General features: G+C 42.3%; 1 protein-coding gene across 1 annotated transcript in view; it reads right to left on the bottom strand.

The window, feature by feature from the left end:
- Positions 1-18,144, bottom strand: part of ERICH6 (glutamate rich 6) — a 44,974-nt gene extending 26,830 nt beyond the window's left edge. Inside the window, exons 1-7 of the mRNA XM_070466594.1 lie at positions 17,757-18,144; positions 16,934-16,991; positions 14,757-14,852; positions 11,833-11,873; positions 11,468-11,523; positions 11,250-11,366; positions 9,385-9,498 (exon numbers count right to left, since the gene is read on the bottom strand). Of these exons, the coding sequence (XP_070322695.1) occupies positions 9,385-9,498; positions 11,250-11,366; positions 11,468-11,523; positions 11,833-11,873; positions 14,757-14,852; positions 16,934-16,991; positions 17,757-18,087 (813 nt within the window). The 5' untranslated portion in view covers positions 18,088-18,144. The remainder of the gene's footprint in view (positions 1-9,384; positions 9,499-11,249; positions 11,367-11,467; positions 11,524-11,832; positions 11,874-14,756; positions 14,853-16,933; positions 16,992-17,756) is intronic.
- Between the last annotated feature and the right edge of the window lie 1,189 nt (positions 18,145-19,333).

Genomic DNA, 19,333 nt, shown 5'->3' with positions numbered 1-19,333 from the left:
GAAGTGCACGCGGAACACCAGCTGAGAGCGGACAGGAGGACCTGACCTGCGGAAAAGATTATATAGAGCCACGCAAAACTCAGTAGGACGAAGGAACTGGGGGAAATACGGGAGTGTTAGTAGGACTGGACCTGCCCTTGGCGGGTGGGGGACTGAAGCAGGGGTCCGATCCCCACATCGGGGCAACTGTCTGAGTCAGAGGAGAAACATTTAAGGCTGAGGGTTAAACAGCTGATCTGTGGCAGCCTAAATGGAATGAGAATCAGACAGTCCTTGCCGCAGCCAAACATACCCCGGACGGGAACGCTGGTCCCCTGGAAGGGGCAGCGGCTGGGAGCTGGAGTTTAGGGATTGTGGCGCAATCCCAGGGCGAGGGCTGCTACTTGACTGCAGAGAGACGGATTGAGGGGGTGTGAGGGAGGAAATCCTGGTGGGAAACGCCTGTGGAGGAAAGCCGGGCAGCCGTGGAAGCAAGGCGATACTGCTGGGTCATGTGTATGGGGTGGAGCCAGCACCACAGCCTCTCTCTCCCCACACGCCAGCATCGGCAGCTGAAAATAGAGGCTGGCCCATCAAACGCCTCACCACTGAACTACAGCGTAGGACCCCAGCCTGGGGAGGGGCGGGGGGCCCTCTATGTGCCTGACACGCCTAACAATAGAGAAGGACCCCAGGCAAGGGAACCCTCTAAGTGCCTGAACAGGCAGAGCTACAGAGAGAGACTGCCCAAAGAGGCCTTCTGATTGCCAGCTATAAGGGGCTTGAAAAAAGACTCTGTTAGGGCCAGAACTCCTGGAGTGGAGGCAGCCCGTGTTCCTGCACACTTGGCACGGCCAGGGTCCCTGCAAGCCAAGAAGATGCACCACCTTCATGCTCAACCCTCACTGGGGCAGAGCTGCCACAGGCAAAGAAGTCTTGCATCTATGCATGCAGGGTTGCTTTGGCCATGTCCAGTTCTTTGCAACCCTGTGGACTGTGGCCTGCCAAGATTCCCTGTCAGGGGGGTTCTCCAGGCAACAATACTGGCGCATATTGGCCAGTACTGGTTGCCATACCCTTCTAGAGCCCTATATTTCCTGCTGCCCCAGCCGCCAACCCCCCTGAGTACCTGGTGCTTCCAGAAGCCCTGCGACCCAAGCAGCTGCACCACCTCCGCACCTGGCCCTCACAGGGCAGACCCAAGTCCCCCAGGGCAGCTTCAGGAGCGAACCCCAGTGGACGACCCACACATGTGGAAATAGAAGCACAATTGAAACCCAGGGGCAGTGTGGCTGAGGAAGAAGACCCAAACCCTCCCACCAGCTGTACAAGCTGTGGATTAAATCCACACGATCAACTAGGCAGACTCTGTGTCTACGGAATATATAAAAGGCCACTGCGAGCTCCCACAAAAGAAAACGCACTAGTTCTGACAGCTGCGGACATTGGAGGCAAGAACACACGAGCAGGACCAGATTAGCATCTGAGCTGCCCCCGCAGCAGGTCCAGAGACCAGCACATCACAGAGATGGGGGGCATCCTAGGGAGGCGAGGTGGACTGTGACTCCCAGCGAGGGAACGGACTCTGACAGCAGTGACTCGGGAAAAACATTTATTATTCTTATGTTTTGACTGGTTTTACAGATTCTTTTGGATTCCCCCCCCCTTTAAAATTGACACTATGAAATCTAATTAAGGTTTTGTTTTTTTTTCTTCTCATCACATTTTTTATTGTTGTTATAAACCTCTGCCTCTTCATGGGTTTTTGCAGTTCTGGGGAGTTTTCCTTTTTTTTTTTTTCTTTCTTCTTCCTCTTTTTTTTTTTTTCCTTTTCTCTTTTTTAATTTTAATTTTCTTAAACCTATTATAATTTTTTTCTACACTTATTCCTTTGTTTGCTTTTCCTACTGTTCTTTTCCCTTTGAAGTTAATCTTTAATGTATATAAATCTTCTTTATCTACCTCTGTTTATCTTTGCATATCTAATCTTTCTTTATTTCCTTTCCTCTCAACATATTTGTTAGTTTTGTTTTCATTGCTTTATTGCCAACTTGGCACCTTGATTTAGTTTTGTTTTCCAGTTTGCGCTTTAGTTTTGCTGTTAAACAGTAAATAAATTCTTGGTTTTCTTTGTTCACCAGATCAATCTATTGTGCTTTATTTTTGTTGGACTGTTTTGATTTTGCTTATGGGTGTATATTCCATTATTTTAATTATTATTTGCCTGATTTTGTAACTGCCGTTTGTCTGGGGTTCATCTTTGGTTTCTCATTTTGGGGTATTTGTTTTCATCTCACTTAATGCCATAACAAACCACTTGTGGAATCTTCGTTCCTGACCAGAGATCAAGTCCTGAGCCTTTGGAGTCAGAGCACTGACTCCAAGACCCTAGACACCCGAGAACTAACCCTGGGGAGCATCAGACAGTGAGACCTCACACAAGGGAGACCACGGGAATACAAGACCTGGCATCACCCAACCACCAGCAACTGCCCGAGAACTAACCCTGGGGAGCATCAGACAGTGAGACCTCACACAAGGGAGACCACTGGAATACAAGGCCTGGCATCACCCAACCACCAGCAACTGCCCGAGAACTAACCCCGGGGAGCATCAGACAGTGAGAACTCACACAAGGGAGACCACGGGAATACAAGACCTGGCATCACCCAACCACCAGCAACTGCCCGAGAACTAACCCTGGGGAGCATCAGACAGTGAGAACTCACACAAGGGAGACCACGGGAATACAAGGCCTGGCATCACCCAACCACCAGCAACTGCCCGAGAACTAACCCTGGGGAGCATCAGACAGTGAGGACTCACACAAGGGAGACCACTGGAATACAAGGCCTGGCATCACCCAACCACCAGCAACTGCCCGAGAACTAACCCCGGGGAGCATCAGACAGTGAGAACTCACACAAGGGAGACCACGGGAATACAAGGCCTGGTATCACCCAACCACCAGCAACTGCCCGAGAACTAACCCTAGGGAGTATCAGACAGTGAGAACTCACACAAGGGAGACCACTGGAATACGAGGCCTGGCATCACCCAACCACCAGCAACTGCCCGAGAACTAACCCTGGGGAGCATCAGACAGTGAGAACTCACACAAGGGAGACCACTGGAATACAAGGCCTGGCATCACCCAACCACCAGCAACTGCCCGAGAACTAACCCTGGGGAGCATCAGACAGTGAGAACTCACACAAGGGAGACCACTGGAATACGAGACCTGGCATCACCCAACCACCAGCAACTGCCAGAGAACTAACCCCGGGGAGCATCAGACAGTGAGAACTCACACAAGGGAGACCACTGGAATACGAGACCTGGCATCACCCAACCACCAGCAGCACCCTGTGCAGGATGCCCCATCTAAACAACAAACAAAATGAAAATTCATCAGCAGACAGGATTACCACCTCACTCAGCCTTACCCCTCACAGGGAAAAACAAAGAAACAAACAAAAAACTCAACACAAATCTCATCTTATATGAAGCTTACACAAACCACTGGACCAACCTTAGGAGGGAAGAAACCAAAAGGAAGAAAGAATTCAGCCTTGAAGCCTGGGAAAAGGAGACCTCAAACACAATAAGTTAAAAAAAAAATAATGAAAAGGCAGAGAAATACCACACAAATGAAGGAACAAACTAGAAACACTGGAGTCCAAATAAATGAAGAGGAAATAGGCAAACTACCTGAAAAAGAATTCAGAATAACAGTAATAAAGATGATCAAAAACCTTGAAAACAAAATGGAGAAAATGTAAGAATCAATTAACAACGATCTAGAAGAATTAAAGAATAAACATACAGAGACAAACAACACAATTACTGAAGTTAAAAATCCTCTAGAAGGAATCAATAGGAGAATATCTGAAGTGGAAGAACAAATCAGTGAGCTGGAAGATAAAATGGTGGAAATAACTTCTGAAGAGTTGAATAAAGTAAAAGGAATGAAAAGAGCTGAGGACAGTCTCAGAGACCTCTGGGACCATATCAAATGTCCCAACATTCAAATTATAGGGGTCCCAGAAGAAGAAGAGAAAAAAGAAAGGGTATGAGAAAATTTTTGAAGAGATTATAGTTGAAAATTTCCCCAACTGGAAAAGGAAATAGTCAATCAAGTCCAAGAGGCACAAAGAGCCCCATACAGGATAAACCCAAGGAGAAACACACCAAGACACATGTTAATCAAACTAACAAAGACTAAACACAAAGAAAGAATATTAAACGCAGCAAGGGAGAAGCAACAAGTAACATACAAGGGGAACCCCATACGCTTAACAGCTGATCTCTCAGCAGAAACTCTGCAGGACAGAGGGGAATGGCAGGATATATTTAAAGTGCTGAAAGGGAAAAATCTACAACCAAGATTATAGTACCTGGCAAAGATCTCATTCAAAATTGATGGAGAAATCAAAAGCTTTTCAGACAAGCAAAAGTTAAGAGAATTCAGTACCACCAAACCAGCTTTACAACAAGTGTTAAAAGGACTTGTATAGTCAGGAAATACAAAAAAAGAAAAAAATATCTACAAAATCAACCCCAAACAATTAAGAAAATGGCAATAGGAACATACACATCAATAATTACTTTAAATGTAAATGGATTAAATGCTCCAACTAAAAGACACAGACTGGCTGAATGGATAATAAAACAAGACCCATATATATGCTGTCTACAAGAAACCCACTACAGACCTCAAGACATATACAGACTGAAAGTGAGAGGAAGGAAGAATGTAATCCATGCAAATGGGAAGCAAAAGAAAGCTGGAGTAGCAATCTTCATATCAGACAAAATAGACATTAAAATAAAGAAGATTACAAGAGATAAGGAAGGTCACTACATAATGATCAAGGGATCAATCCAAGAGAAAGACATAACAATTGTAAATATTTATGCACCCAATATAGGAGCACCTCAATACATAAGACAAACACTAACAGACATAAAAGGATAAATTGACAGTGACACAATAATAGTAGGAGACTTTAACACCCCACTCACACCAACAGACAGAAATTAATGAGGAAACAAGTCTTAAATGATACATTAGATGAGATGGATCTCATTGATATCTTCAGGACATTCCATCCAAATGCAGAATACACCTTCTTTTCAAGCACACATGGAACATTCTCCAGGATAGACCACATCTTGGGTCACAAATCAAACCTCAGTAAATTTAAGAAAATTGAAATTGTATCATGCATCTTCTCTGACCACAGTGCTATGATTCTAGATATCAGTTACAAGAAAAAAACTGTAAAAAACACAAACACATGCAGATTAAACAATACATTTCTAAATAAGCAACAGGTTACTGAAGAAATCAAAAGGGAAATCAAAAAATTTCTAGAAACAAATGACAATGAAAACTTAACAACTCAAAACCTATGGGATGCAACAAAAGCAATACAATCCTACCTTAAGAAACAAGAAAAACATTGAATAGACAACCTAACTTTACACCTAAAACAACTGGAAAGGGGACAAAAAAAATCACCAAAATTAGTAGAAGGAAAGAAATCATAAATATCAGAGCAGAAATAAGTGAAAAAGAAATGAAAGAAACAACAGTAAAGATTAATAAAACTAAAAGGTGGTTCTTTGAGAAGATAAACAAAATTGGCAAACCTTTAACCAGACTCATCAAGAAAAAAAGAGAGAAGAATCAAATCAACAAAATTAGAAATGAAAAAGGAGAGGTTACAACAGACAGAAATACAAATGCAGAAATACAAAGGATTATAAGAGACTACTATGAACAACTATATGGCAATAAGATGGATAACCTGGAAGAAATGGACAGATGTTTAGTAAGGTTCAATTTACCACGACTGAACCAGGAAGACACAGAAATTATGAAAAACCAAATTACAAGCACTGAAATTGAAGCTGTGATCAAAAATCTCCCAAAAAACAAAAGCCCAGGACCAGATGGCTTCACAGGAGAATTCTATCAAACATTTAAAGAGCTAGTGCTATCCTTCTAAAACTCTTTCAAAAATTGCAGAGAAAGGAACACTTCCAAACTCATTCTATGGGGCCACCATCACCCTGATACCAAAATCAGATAAAGACAACACAAAAAAAGAAAACTACAGGCCAATATCTCTGGTGAACATAGATGCAAAAATCCTCAACAAAATTTTAGCAAACAGAATTCAGCAACACATCAAAAAGCTCATACACCATGATCAAGTTGTGTTTATTCCATGGATGCAAGGATTCTTCAATACAAGCAAATCAATCAATGTGACACATGATACTAACAAATCAAAAGATAAAAGCCATATGATAATCTCAGTAGATGCAGAAAGAGCCTTTGACAAAATTCAGCACCTGTTTAAAATGAAAACACTTCAAAAAGTGGGAATAGAAGGAACCTACCTCAACATAGTAAAGGCCATACATGATAAGCCTACAGCAAACATTATTCTCAATGGTGAAAAACTGAAAGCATTCCCCCTAAGATCAGGAACAAGACAAGTGTATCCATTTTCACCACTATTATTCAACATAGTTCTAGAAGTCCTAGCTACAGCAATCAGAAAAGAAAAAGAAATAAAAGGATCCAGATTGGAAAAGAAGAAGTAAAGCTCTCACTGTTTGCAGATGACATGATACTGTAACCAGAAAACCCTAAAGATAGTATCAGGAAGTTACTAGAGCTAATCAGTGAATTTAGCAAAGTTTCAGGATACAAAATCAATACACAGAAGTCACTTGCATTTCTATATACTAACAACGAAAAATCAGAGAGAAATTAAGGAATCAATCCCATTCACCATTGCAACAAAAAGAATTAAATATCTAGAAATAAACTTACCTAAGAAGACAAAAGAACTGTACACAGAAAATTATAAGACATCAATGAAAGAAATCAAAGATGACAAAAATAGATGGAGAGATATTCCATGTTCCTGGGTAGGAAGAATCAATATTGTGAAAAGGACTATACTACCAAATTCGATCTACAGATTCAATGAGATCCCTATCAAATTACCAATGGCATTTTTCACAAAACTAGAGCAAAAAATTTCACAATTCATATGGAAACACAAAAGACCCTGAATAGCCAAAGCAGTCCTGAGAAAGAAGCATGGAGCTAGAGGAATCAACCTTCCTGACTTCAGGTTATACTACAAAGCTACTGTCATCAATACAGTATGATACTGGCACAAAAACAGAAATATAGACCAATGGAACAAGACAGAAAGCCCAGAAAAAAACCCATGCACCTATGGGTACTTTATTTTTGACAAAGGGGTCAAGAATATACAATGGGGCAAAGACAGCCTCTTCAATAAATGGTGCTGGGAAAACTAGACAGCTACATATAAAAGAATGAAATTAGAAACTTCCTAGCACCATATACAAAGATAAACTCAAATTAAAGACCAATACATAAGACCAGAAACTATAAAACTCTTAGAGGAAAACATAGGCAGAACACTCAGTGACATAAATCAAAGCAAGATCCTCTATGACCCACCTTCTAGAGTAATGGAAATGAAAACAAAAGTAAACAAGTGGAACCTGATTAAACTTAAAAACTTTTGCACAGCAAAGGAAACTATAAGCAAGGTGAAAAGACAACCCTCAGAATGGATGAAAATGATAGCAAATGAAACAACTGACAAAGGATTAATTTCCAAAATATACAAGCAGCTCATACAACTCAATAACAGAAAAACAAATAACCCTATCAAAAAAATGGGAAGAAGACCTAAACAGACATTTCTCCAAAGAAGACATACAGATGGCTAACAAACACATGAAAAGATGCTCAACATTGCTCATTATTAAAGAAATGCAAATCAAAACTACAATGAGATATCACCTTACACTGGTCAGAATGACCCTCATCAAAAAGTCTGCAAACAATAAATGCTAGGGAGGGTGTGGAGAAAAGGGAATGCTCTTGCACTGTTGGTGGGAATGTAAATTGATACAGCCCCTATGGAAAGTGGTATGGAGATTCCTTAAAAACTAGGAATAAAACCACCATATGACCCAGCAATCCCACTCCTAGGCATATACCCCAAGGAAACCAAAATTGAAAGATACACATGTATCCTATTGTTCATGGCAGCACTATTTACAATAGCTAGAACATGGAAGCAACCTACATGTCCATCGACAGAGAATGGATAAAGAAGTTTTGGTATATATATACACAATGGAATATTACTTAGCCATAAGAAGGAACATCTTTGAGTCAGTTCTAATGAGGTGGATGAACCTAGAGCCTATTATAGAGTGAAGTAAGTCAGAAAGAGAAAGACAAATATTATATTCTAACACATACATATGGAATCTAGATCCAGAAAAATGATACTGAAGAATTTATTTACAGGGCAGCAGTGAAGAAATAGACATAAAGAATGGGCTTGTGGACATGGAGAAAGGGGAGGAGAGGGTGAGATGTATGGAAACAGTAACATGGAAACTTACATTACTATATGCAAAATAGACAGCCAACGGGAATTTGCTGTATGGCTCAGGAAACTCAAACAGGGGCTCTGTACCAACCTAGAGGGGTGGGGTGGGGAGGGAGGTGGGAGGGAGGTTCAAAAGGGAGGGGATAGATGTAAACCTATGGCTGATTCATGCTGAGGTTTGACAGAAAACAACAAAATTCTGTAAAGCAAATAGCCTTCAATTAAAAATTAATAAATTTTTAAAATAAAATAAAATTAATGATCTAAAAAAAAAAGATCCCATAGTCTGGATGCTCCACGTTTCTTTATACTATCTTAGTGAGTGTCTGGGTTGTTTTCACTTTCTAGCTGTTATGAATTATGCTGCTGTGAACATTTATATGTGTTTCTGGGTGGACGTATGTTGTTAGTTTTAATGGGTATATACCTAGGAATGGAATTATTTGTTGGGTTATATGGTATCTGTATGTTTTAACTTTTTGAGGAACTACTGCTTAGACTTGTCCAAGGTGGCTGCATCATTTTATATTCCCCTTCAGCAATGTTTGAGGATTCCAGTTTCCCTACACCCTTGCCAACAGTTGTTATTATCTGTCTTCTGGGTTATAGCCGTTCAAGGGGTGTGAAATGCTGTCCCATTGTGGTTATGATTTGCATTGTCCCAAGAGCTAACACATAACCCTTTTAAGAATGGCAATTCATGGAATTCCCTGGCAATCTAGTGGTTAGAATTCCAGGTTTTCACTGCTGGGGGCCCAGGTTTGATCCCTGTTCGGGGAACTAGGGTCCTACAAGCCATGCAGTGTGGCAAAAAAAAAAAAAAAAAAAAAGAAAGGTGGGGGGTGATGTCGTGGGAAGATGCAGAAGAACATGCTGCTTATGTTTAAAGTAATGTCTAAAAATAACACTATTTCCTCAGTAAACCTGCTGTGGCACTTACATGTTTTGGCAGTTCAGCGCTGCTGTAATCAGAGGAGACGTCCACGCTGGAGAGAAATGTTCTTAGGTCGCTCCCACAGAATTCACACTTGGGCGACACTTCCTCCTCTTCTTCCTTCAGAGAGCAGAGAAAGAAATGAAGATAGGCCCAGAGCCTCTCAGAGCAGGAGAAGCCAGGGCCCCGGGCAGGGTCGGCGAATCTACGCTTCAAAGACTGTGGCTGGAGAAGAGAGCTGGCCCCTCAGCTGTCGCCACCCCTAACCTAGACCAGTGTCAAGGCCCGAAGACCTGAAAGGTCTCCCAGGGGTTCAGGTGGAACCAGCCCTGCCCAGGGACCAGGGCAGAGACAGCTCTGTGGAAGGCAGTCCCCAGGGCCTTCCTCAAGCTCAGGCCCATCTCTGGGTGTCAGGGGAAGAAAGCTCAATACAAGCTCTTGTGCTTCAGAAAAAGGAAGGTGCTGTGTTTGCAATGCAACAGACCTGGTTCGACCCCTGGGTCGGCAACATCCCCTGTAGAAAGGAATGGCCACCCACTCCAGTATTCTTACCTGGAGAATGCCATGGACAAAGGAACCTGGTGGGCTATAGTCCATGGGGTTGCAAAGAGTTGCACACGACTGCGTGATAAACACTTATGTTTGAAGAAAGAATTTCTTTCTTCAAGAAAGAATTTACATTACATGATGTATTTAATGAATCACCATGCATTAGAATTGCTTAGTTCAATGTGCTGCACAAAATAACAGTGAACACCAACCACGCTGCTGCATCCACAGGGCATTCCTGTCAACTCCTGCACGCATATCTGTGCTGCTCTGCTTCAACTGTTGGTGAATCTTATTTTCAGCAAATAAGGCTGTACCTTTAGTGTGCCCCAGAAGAAGTAATCAAGGAGGTTCCAGTCTGGGGAGTGCGCAGCTCTCAGCACAAGTCCAAATTGGGAAACAATCATACTGCCAGTCAGTCTTTGGCCAAGCAAGGTGGTGTGCATCCTGTCGGAATGACTAAGGTGACCTCTCCCTTGCCCATCAAAAGCACACATTAACTGGTCACTTACCACTATTAAATACAGCTAATGCTCACTGTGCTTCCCGGCTTATGGCCATTGTTATAGGTTGCACTGTGTTCCCCCAAAGGCTATGCTGATCCTAACCCTTGATACCTGTGAATGTGGCCTGACTTAGAATGGGGTTTCTGAAGATGTAATGAAGTTAAGAGGAGGTCATCTGGGTGGGCAATGAAGCAATATGACTGGTATCCTTGGAGAAGTGGGGCATTTGGACACAGACACACGCTGTGATGGCCAAGGCAGAGACTACCGTGATGCGGCCGCAAGCCAAGGAATGCCGACGACTGATGTTCGGAAGAGGCAAGAAGGGGCTCTCCCAGGCTGGACTTGTTGACACTTTGACTTTGGACTTTTAGCTTTCAGAACTGTGAGTCAATACTTTTCTGTCACCATAAGCCACCCAGTTTCTGGCTTTTTGTTACAGAAGCCCTAGGAAATGAACACAGCCACCCTAAGCACTATTTCAAGTAAGTGAGCTCTTGGCCGTTTTTTTTTTTTAAAGTAAGTTCACTGTTTGGACTTCCCTGGCAGTCCAGTTGTTAAGACTTTGCCTTCTAACGCAGAAAGTGTGGATTTCAGCCCTGGTTGGGGAACTAAGATCGCACATGCCTCTTGGCCAAAAAACGAAGACATAAAACAGAAACAATTCTGTAACAAGTTCAATAACAACTTTAAAAATGGTCCACATAAAAAAAAAAAATCTTAAAAAAAGTATGTTCAATATCTTTTGTGCAAATCATCATGTGTCTTTTTATATCATTTATGACAGAAATTAAAAAAAATGTAAATGAAAATTACCTTGAACTTAATGCCTAAATTAGAACTTTCTTGTTTGAATGTCAGAATAGATGGTGGCCCGATGCTGGGTAATGTTCTCAGAGAGGGCTCAAAGAGTGTTATGAAGTCTTCCTTAAACTAAATTTTAAAAAGAGAGAAAGAAAAAAAAAAAGGGAGATTGAATCAGTGATTTTTACCATGAGTATGGTGTACTAGTTGGGTTGATAAACATCTCTTACCTCCAGTTCACATAAAATCCTTAGTTTTTGTTCTTCTGGGTTAATTATCCATTTTGCTGAAGAAAAAAAAAGAGATTTAGAGGGAAAGTTTAAAACTTTTATGGAGTGTGGTTTGAAAACCATTTTCTGTAAAGTCCTAGCCCATCACACACACACACACACACCACGAGTCTAAATGCCCTGAAACCCTCCCTTCCCCACCTTGCCTATATTCTTCTTTTTATTGCAATGTAATTGCTTTACAATGTTGCGTTAGTTTCTGCTGTATTCTTAGGGGAGCTCTTTTCTAAAGGGGTTGGACAGCGTCCAAGTTAAGGCAGGCTCCCTACGGGCAGTTTGGGGGTTGATGCCAGACATCCAGTTACCTCTTAACTTAGATGCTAGATTTTCCGGGTACATCGTCCTTCTTTACAGAGGGCACTTCCTTCTCTGAAAAAAGAGTGCACATTTGTCAATCAGTCCTGACAACGGAGGAAAGAAATCTCATAGAAGAGAAAATATGCCTCTTAGGAAAATAAGTGCCCTAATTGTGTTTATCTTTGAATGTTTTTCCTTTTCCCAAGTAACATTTTATCAACAAAAAGTAACAAACAGAGGAGGCGCACCACTAATGAAACACATTAAAAAAGGTTTCCTGGGGTTTCCTAGGCGGCACTAGTGGTAAAGAAGCTGCCTGCCAATGCAGGAGACATAAAAGATGCTTCCTTGCTGCTTTTGAGTCTCAGAATGCTACACGAATGCACATTTTACTTGATTATAATCAGGGTTTGCAGACCCTTTTGTGTGGTGCCTTTTAAGCATACCATTCTGTCTAATTTAAGACCATCGTTCTGCAAAAGATTCTTCAGCTAGAGGAGTGCTGGGCTGAGGTCGAGGAGTAGTTCCCTATTCAAAACAGTGAACTAAACCACCAGGATAATTCCCTCTGCAAATTCCAGGGCAATTCTGGGAATGGGAAAGACAGCCATCAACACACAAGCCACTTGGAGTAAATGTCTAGAAGGTTAAGCAAATGAGATTGGCATGATGAAAAGCCAATCAGAACAACCCACAATGGGACAGGGGTGAAGGGGGAGGGTGGGCCCATTTTCCCAGGACAGCCAGAGCTGGTGCTGGAGAAAGAGATGGGTGTCAGAGGATGAGACCCTTCCTAAGTGGTGGTGGTGGTTTAGTTGCTAATGTCCGACTCTTGCGGCTGCATGGACTGTAGCCTGCCAGGCTCCTGTGTCCATGGGGATTCTCCAGACAAGAATACTGGAATGGGTAGCCATTGCCTGTGACAGCCTCCAGTCACACCTTCAGATTTCAGTTTCCCATACACAAAATTATGGGACTGGGCTTTACAGTCTCTGAGTTGTCTCCCACTGTAGCTTTTACAGGTCTCAGTTCAGTTCAGTCGCTCAGTCGTGTCCGACTCTTTGCGACCCCATGAATCTCAGCACGCCAGGCCTCCCTGTCCATCACCAACTCCCAAAGTCCACCCAAACCCATGTCCATTGAGTTGGTGATGCCATCCAACCATCTCATCCTCTGTCGTCCCCTTCTCCTCCTGCCCTCAATCTTTCCCAGCATCAGGGTCTTTTCCAACGAGTCTATACATTGACAGTAACCAATTAGAAAATATAATAGGAAAAAAAATTCCAATTGTTACATCAGTAAAACACAACTGCAAAACACCGCAGAATAAATTAATTAGAACTGCAAATAAGTTCTCTATTAAATGGAACTATAAAAAAAGATGAAAAAAACTGAAAATGTACGCTAGGCTCCGGTTGTTAAGTAATCAAACAGGAAACTATTAGATGAGCCAACTGCTAGCAAAAGGGAAACCTAAGCCAGAGTCAAGATTATTGCTTCAAGGTTAAGAACAGCTAACCGCAAACAGCCAACTGGGCTTTCCCAGAGAATGCAACCTTAAGCAATAGCCAATCAAATACCTTCGACTTCTCTATAAAAACCTCTCCACAGCTCTCCTTTGCGGAGTGCTCCTAACCATACCCAGTTTGGCGCTGGCCAATTCCAATCCATATCTGCTTGAATAAACTCTTAAACTCTAAAGAAATGGAAAATGTCTCAGTTTATCTTTCAATGCTGCAAAGCAAGATCAAAGAGTCAACTTGTCAAATTCCGCTGAAAAACCTCATCGTGATTACTTGGACTATATAGATTAATTTGGGAATAATTAACAAGTTTTCTAATAGCAGGTTTAATGTTATATTAACATGTGATATTAATTCTACATCTGATTTTTATGTTAGATTGTGTCAGTCCTCTGGGCAGACCCTCCAGTGACTTCGGACTTCATTTTCTTTGAATAAGATCTGGTCCTCACCATCTCTCTGACTTTATTACCTAGCATTCACTTCCTTCCTCACTCCACTGCAGCCACTCTGGCTGCCTCCTTGTTTTAGAGGGAAGCGCGTGCTCTTCCCTATGCCTGGAACACTCTATCCCCGGAGATCATCATCACTCTCACACTTCCTTGAGGTCTGTACTCAAATACTTCAGCTTCTTGGTGAAGATTTCTCTGAGCGTCCTGTGTAAACTTTCACCCATCTGTCCAGCATTTTCCACCCCTCTGCCTGCTTTATTTTTCTCCTTAGCACTTACATCATCTAAGCCATTGTGCATTTACTTGCTTTGTATATTATTTATGTCACTATCACATTCACCTCCACCTTCAACGCTTTAATAGAAGACCACTGAGACAGGGGTTTGTCTGCTTTATTCATTGCTGTGACGCTAGAATAGGAAACTGACCTATGACAGGTACTTGGTATGTGCTCAGTAAACATCTGATGGACACATGATTCAACATACAACAAATAATAAAGTTTAAAGGAAAGGCTATTCATAATGATGACTTCTGAGGCATACACTGGGTAAGTTAAAAAATTAATGTTCCCATTATATTTTTCTTAATGGTTTGACGTTTAAAAAACAGCATACATATGCTACTTCTATAATAAAAAATAGAGATATGTATCAAAATATGATGGCAGATTATTTCTTGATGTGAACATAGGTGCTACCATTTACTAAAGACTCTGTGCCAAGGAGTTTCAGCGCTGAATCTCATTTTGATCTTCATAATGGTCCTATGAGACAAGGCTTATTATGGCCAATAGAGGAAGAAGGAGAGTCAGTGAGGTTAACTGACCTGCCTAGTTGTCACGGTGTTAGTTTGTGTTGGTGCTGGGGTTTAATTCTACCTCCCCTGGTCGCCTGCTCCTATGCTCTATCCAGCATGCAATCCCACCTCCCAGGAAAAGCTTCAGAACCAAACCACTCACTGGGCTTCTCCATGTCAGTCAATTCCTGAAGCCAACTTTCTTCTGTTTGTATTGATGCTGGAACTTTTGGATGCAGACTGTAATAGATAGCCCTGAAATTTAGACAAAATGCTTGTTTTCAGTATACCTAGAGCGTTCTTAGCAGTCCTTTTAAACCTGGTACATTTAACAATCAAATAACAAATGTCCCTAGAAGACCCTGATTTCTTTTTTATTGGAAATGTTTGCTTCCATTCTTTGTCTTCAGTAAAGTCAGGCACACTGTGTTAGAGTCGTATCCGTTCTTTGCAAAGTACTTCTTTCTAAATCTTAGAGGCTCCCGATACCGTATTATTTCTCTTAGAGAGTAAATTACGACCCCTCTATCTGTGTGTGTGTGTCAGTATTGTTGGCGTTGGCAATGATGATATGTGTGTTTAAACATTTATTTGAATTTAAATTAGAACACACTGCTCATTTTAAAATAGCTGTAAAACAATCCAGTCTTTTTAAAGGGCTGAAGTTAAATGTATTGTAATTAAGCATTCTGTATTCATCCCACAAGCATTGTGGAGCTGAATCAGTCAGTTAACATTGACATAACGGGAAGCAGGAATTTACTGACTAGCTAACATGACTGTTACTGGTAACAAGTAAATAGTAACGATTGCTTTTCAAGCTCCTTTGCCTCTTTGAATATAAGGTGTTTTTTTTTTGATCGTTTGTTTGTTTTGCTGTAATTTGCTGGCTCTTCTAAAAATATCAAACAAAATTTTCCCAAAGAGTGTAGTCGACGTTAGGACTGTTACTTTTTCACCTTTCTCAGCTCTCTTATGTCTCCACCTCCCTTTTTGGAAGCTTTGTTTCTGGCAGACTGTGTGTTTTAATTCTGAAACGACTGTGCTGTAATCGCTGGAGAACCGCTCTGCTGAAGCCACTCCATCTGGGGGAGCCCTGTTTGTCTAACTTCGCAGGGAAACGAGTGACTGGACCAAGAGTAAAGGAACACGGAGGAAATTTTAAGACGGCCAAGAACTCAGAACTTTGACTATCCATGAGATCAACACAAAATAATTACCTAAGGAACTTCCTCCAGCAAAAAGAAGAGGAATAAAAAGAAAAAAAAGCAATATGGAAACTATGGCCAGTAGCCCAATTCAGAACAATTGAAGACAGCTAAAAACAACCAAGAGTTCAGAAGCTCTCCTTTTAGGAGCCAAGTTTTATGGACATAGGATTTCATTTTCTTATACATGCACGCAGTCACAGTATTGGTTTCTTAGCAAGAAATTATGAGCATTGGTTATTGGTTTTCAACTTTTAGAATCAACTTGCACCAAAAGCACTAAGAACTAATAAATCATAATAAAAGTAAAGTAATACGACTTTATATGACTATATTATATATTTTAATAAAATCTGTTAAATAATTTGTTGTTTATTGGGAAAGGAAAGGGTAAGAGAAGGAAGTAGAATTTCATGAAGGTGTTAATTTTTTAAAAGAGTTAGTAGTCACTAAAATTGATAAATCAAGAAGTAGAAATTTAAATACTTTAAAGTCCTAAAGGTTGCTAAGTCACTTCAGTCGTGTCTGACTCTGTGCTATCCCATCCCTGGGATTCTCCAGGCAAGAACACTGGAGTGGGTTGCTATTTCCTCCTCCAATGCATAAAAGTGAAAAGTGAAAATGAAGTCGCTCAGTCATGTCTGACTCTTCACGACCCCATGGACTGCAGCCTACCAGGCTCCTCCGTCCATGGGATTTTCCAGGAAAATTAAAAGTAATATAACTACTGAAAGTGGAGAGGAGGGAAGTGGTGTGAGTTACATTCCTCAGCTTTCATGATGGGAGGTCAGTAGCTATGTTAAAAATTAATAAATCAAGTCATGAAAATGTACTATTTAAATTATACTGGAAACAAAGCAAACTGTTAATAGTATGTTAGCTCTGGTGAGTGGAAGAGGGAAGAGAGAGGGGTACATAAATCTATAGGTAGATAATAAGCCAGAGATGGGCAAGGACCCTGTCTCTATCTGCTCCAAAGTGTCTAACAGTGTAGATTAAAAATTTAAAGTAGATATATTAGTTGCGAATACCCTGCATGATCTTACTCTACCTTCCTGACATGTTCATCCCCAAAGGAAACATCATTTTCAAAAAATAAGAAGATGAAAACTGAAAACAATTCCTTACCTATCTAAATCCATTTCAGACATGTCTTTCCTAAATGTCTGAAATATTCTAGGAAAACCTGTTGAATAAAACACAAAACAATTTAGTCATTCCATTTGAATCAATGGTTCTCAAAAGGTCAATTTTGCCCCCTAGGAAACATTTAGCAATATCTAAAGACATTTTGACAATTTTTGATTGTCACAAAGCCTGGTAGGGGCTAACTGGCAGAGTCAGACGTAGACAGGGATGCTGTTAAATATACTATAATGCCAAGTACAGTCCGTTCTCCTGCCCTCAACACACTCAGCCCCAGCAAAGAATAATCCAGACCAAAATGTCAATACTGGGGGATGGACGAAATCTACTCTGAGTAACTGCTCTGCCTCCAAGTGGCTGGAGGGGTTTCAGTACAGGAAGTTAGGCACAAACGTGAACTGTTTATTTTGGGGGTGGGTGGGGTGGGGGTGGGGAGGCAGGACTGTTTCAATTGCAGAGCATCCTTAAAGCACTCCTCCCTCCCCTGCCTCGTGGTATGAGAGAGAGGCGGGAGGGCAGAATGAATATGAGAGATAGGACACGATCACTGAATGCACTCGTTATAAAGCGAGCGCTCCGTACAGTACTGCCTGTTTTCCGTTTTAGGAGGATGCTTCCCCTTCATTCTAAACGGTGAACCATCACAGCCTCTCAGCCAAGTGTCTTTGATAGAAGGGACTGAGACAGGGGTGTATGGGAGGTGGTGAGTGTATTTGGGAACTGACACGCTGCAGGGTCGTTGGACCAGCTCTCCCCTAGGGACCGGGAAGCCTTAGAGGACGGGGCTCGGCGTGGGGGGCGGTACTTTTTTGGGAGGAGACGCTGGAGGTGGGCAAGGACGTCTGGCTCGGCGTCCTGAGCGTCAGCGTCGGGCTCAGGCTGGGGGTGACGATGCTGACCAAGCGGGCGCGAGCCCAGTCTTCCGCACTGGCATCTCCGAGGTCCCAGACCTTCCAGAAGTCCTCCGCGCTGAGGCTCCCGACGCTCTCCAGCTCCTTCTGCAGGCCCGCCCCCTCCTCCTCCTCCTCCTCCTCCTTCCCCTCTTCCTCCTCCTCGTCCTCCACGTCCACCTCCTGCTCCTCCTCCTCGCGGTCCCGCTCCTTCTCCGGCTTTCCGAAGCTGCCTTGCGAGTCCATGTCAGCCGCGGCGGGCGGGAAGCGGGACCGCCGCTAGCACAAAGGGCGCCGGCGGTCCAGGCCCCGGGCCGCGCCGCCTTCTGTGCGTCCGTCTCCCCGGGCAACCGCCCGCAGTTCGGCCCGCGAGCCTGGAGATTAAAGTCGCAGGACCTATTTGCTTAGAAACTGGAGGCCTGTTCGCAGTTTGGTAGGGGGCCCCGTCATGTCAGTGTATGACAAAAACCACTACAATATTGTAAAAATAAAATAAAATAAAATAAATGCTAAGTTAAAAAAATCAATATAAGCCATAGAAAAGGAATCCTTCTAGTTATATTGTTAAGGATTCTATTCCATGCACTAAATTAAAATTAACCATTTAAAAAAGTAATAATAAAATAAAACTAACCATTTAAAATTAAAAAAAAAAAAAGTCGCAGGACCCCTCAGCCGCGAGGACTGGCGCTGACGGGGAGGGGCCGACCGGGAGGGTAGCCAGGACCCCTGCAGGTTCCTTGGGCATCTGTGTTCTGGACTCCAGCGGGAAATTCTAGCGGCCTGCTGCGACCTGATCCTCCTTGCTAATCTCTTAGCTCATTTGGAGCCAGTCTTTAAAAAATTTTTTTAATTAAAAAAAATAAAGGAGGTACAGTTGACTTAAAATGTTGTATTAATTTCCAGTGTACAACATGATTCAATATTTTTGTAGAACATACTCCATTTTAATTTATTATAAAATACTGGGAAGCTAGTCTTTGGAGCTGGGGAGGGAGAATGGCTACTAGCGATGGACACCCATAAGGCCACTTGGTATTGCTGATGCCAGGGTTTGGTTTTGGAGTCGACAAGTGCTTGTTGGAGCTTATGATAAAACTTTATTTACAAAAGCTGGCACCGGTCCACCGTGGTAGTTTGCTGGTTTGATATTTTTAAAGCACTGCCTTAAATGTGGGCTTCCCAGATGGTGCTAGTGGTAAAGAACCTCCTGCCCATGCAAGAGACATAAGAGAGTTTCCATCCCTGGCTGGGGAAGATCCCCTGGAGGAGGTCATGGCAACCCTCTCCAGTATTCTCGTCTGGAGAATCCCATGGACAGAGGAACCTGGCAGGCTACAGTATATAGGGTCACAAAGAGTCGGACACGACTGAAACAACTTAGCATGCACACCTTAAATATTGTTTATCTTGATTAGTGAGATTTTTGATGCCACTTATATTTTGCCACAGAGGTGAGTGCCTTGCTGTAGTCCGGGGCCTGATTAATGCT

Source organism: Odocoileus virginianus, chromosome 4 (genome assembly GCF_023699985.2).
Source record: "Odocoileus virginianus isolate 20LAN1187 ecotype Illinois chromosome 4, Ovbor_1.2, whole genome shotgun sequence".
Lineage (NCBI taxonomy): Eukaryota > Metazoa > Chordata > Mammalia > Artiodactyla > Cervidae > Odocoileus > Odocoileus virginianus.
The sequence above is the reverse complement of the archived record's forward strand: the minus strand, read 5'-3'. Positions and strand labels throughout refer to the sequence as shown.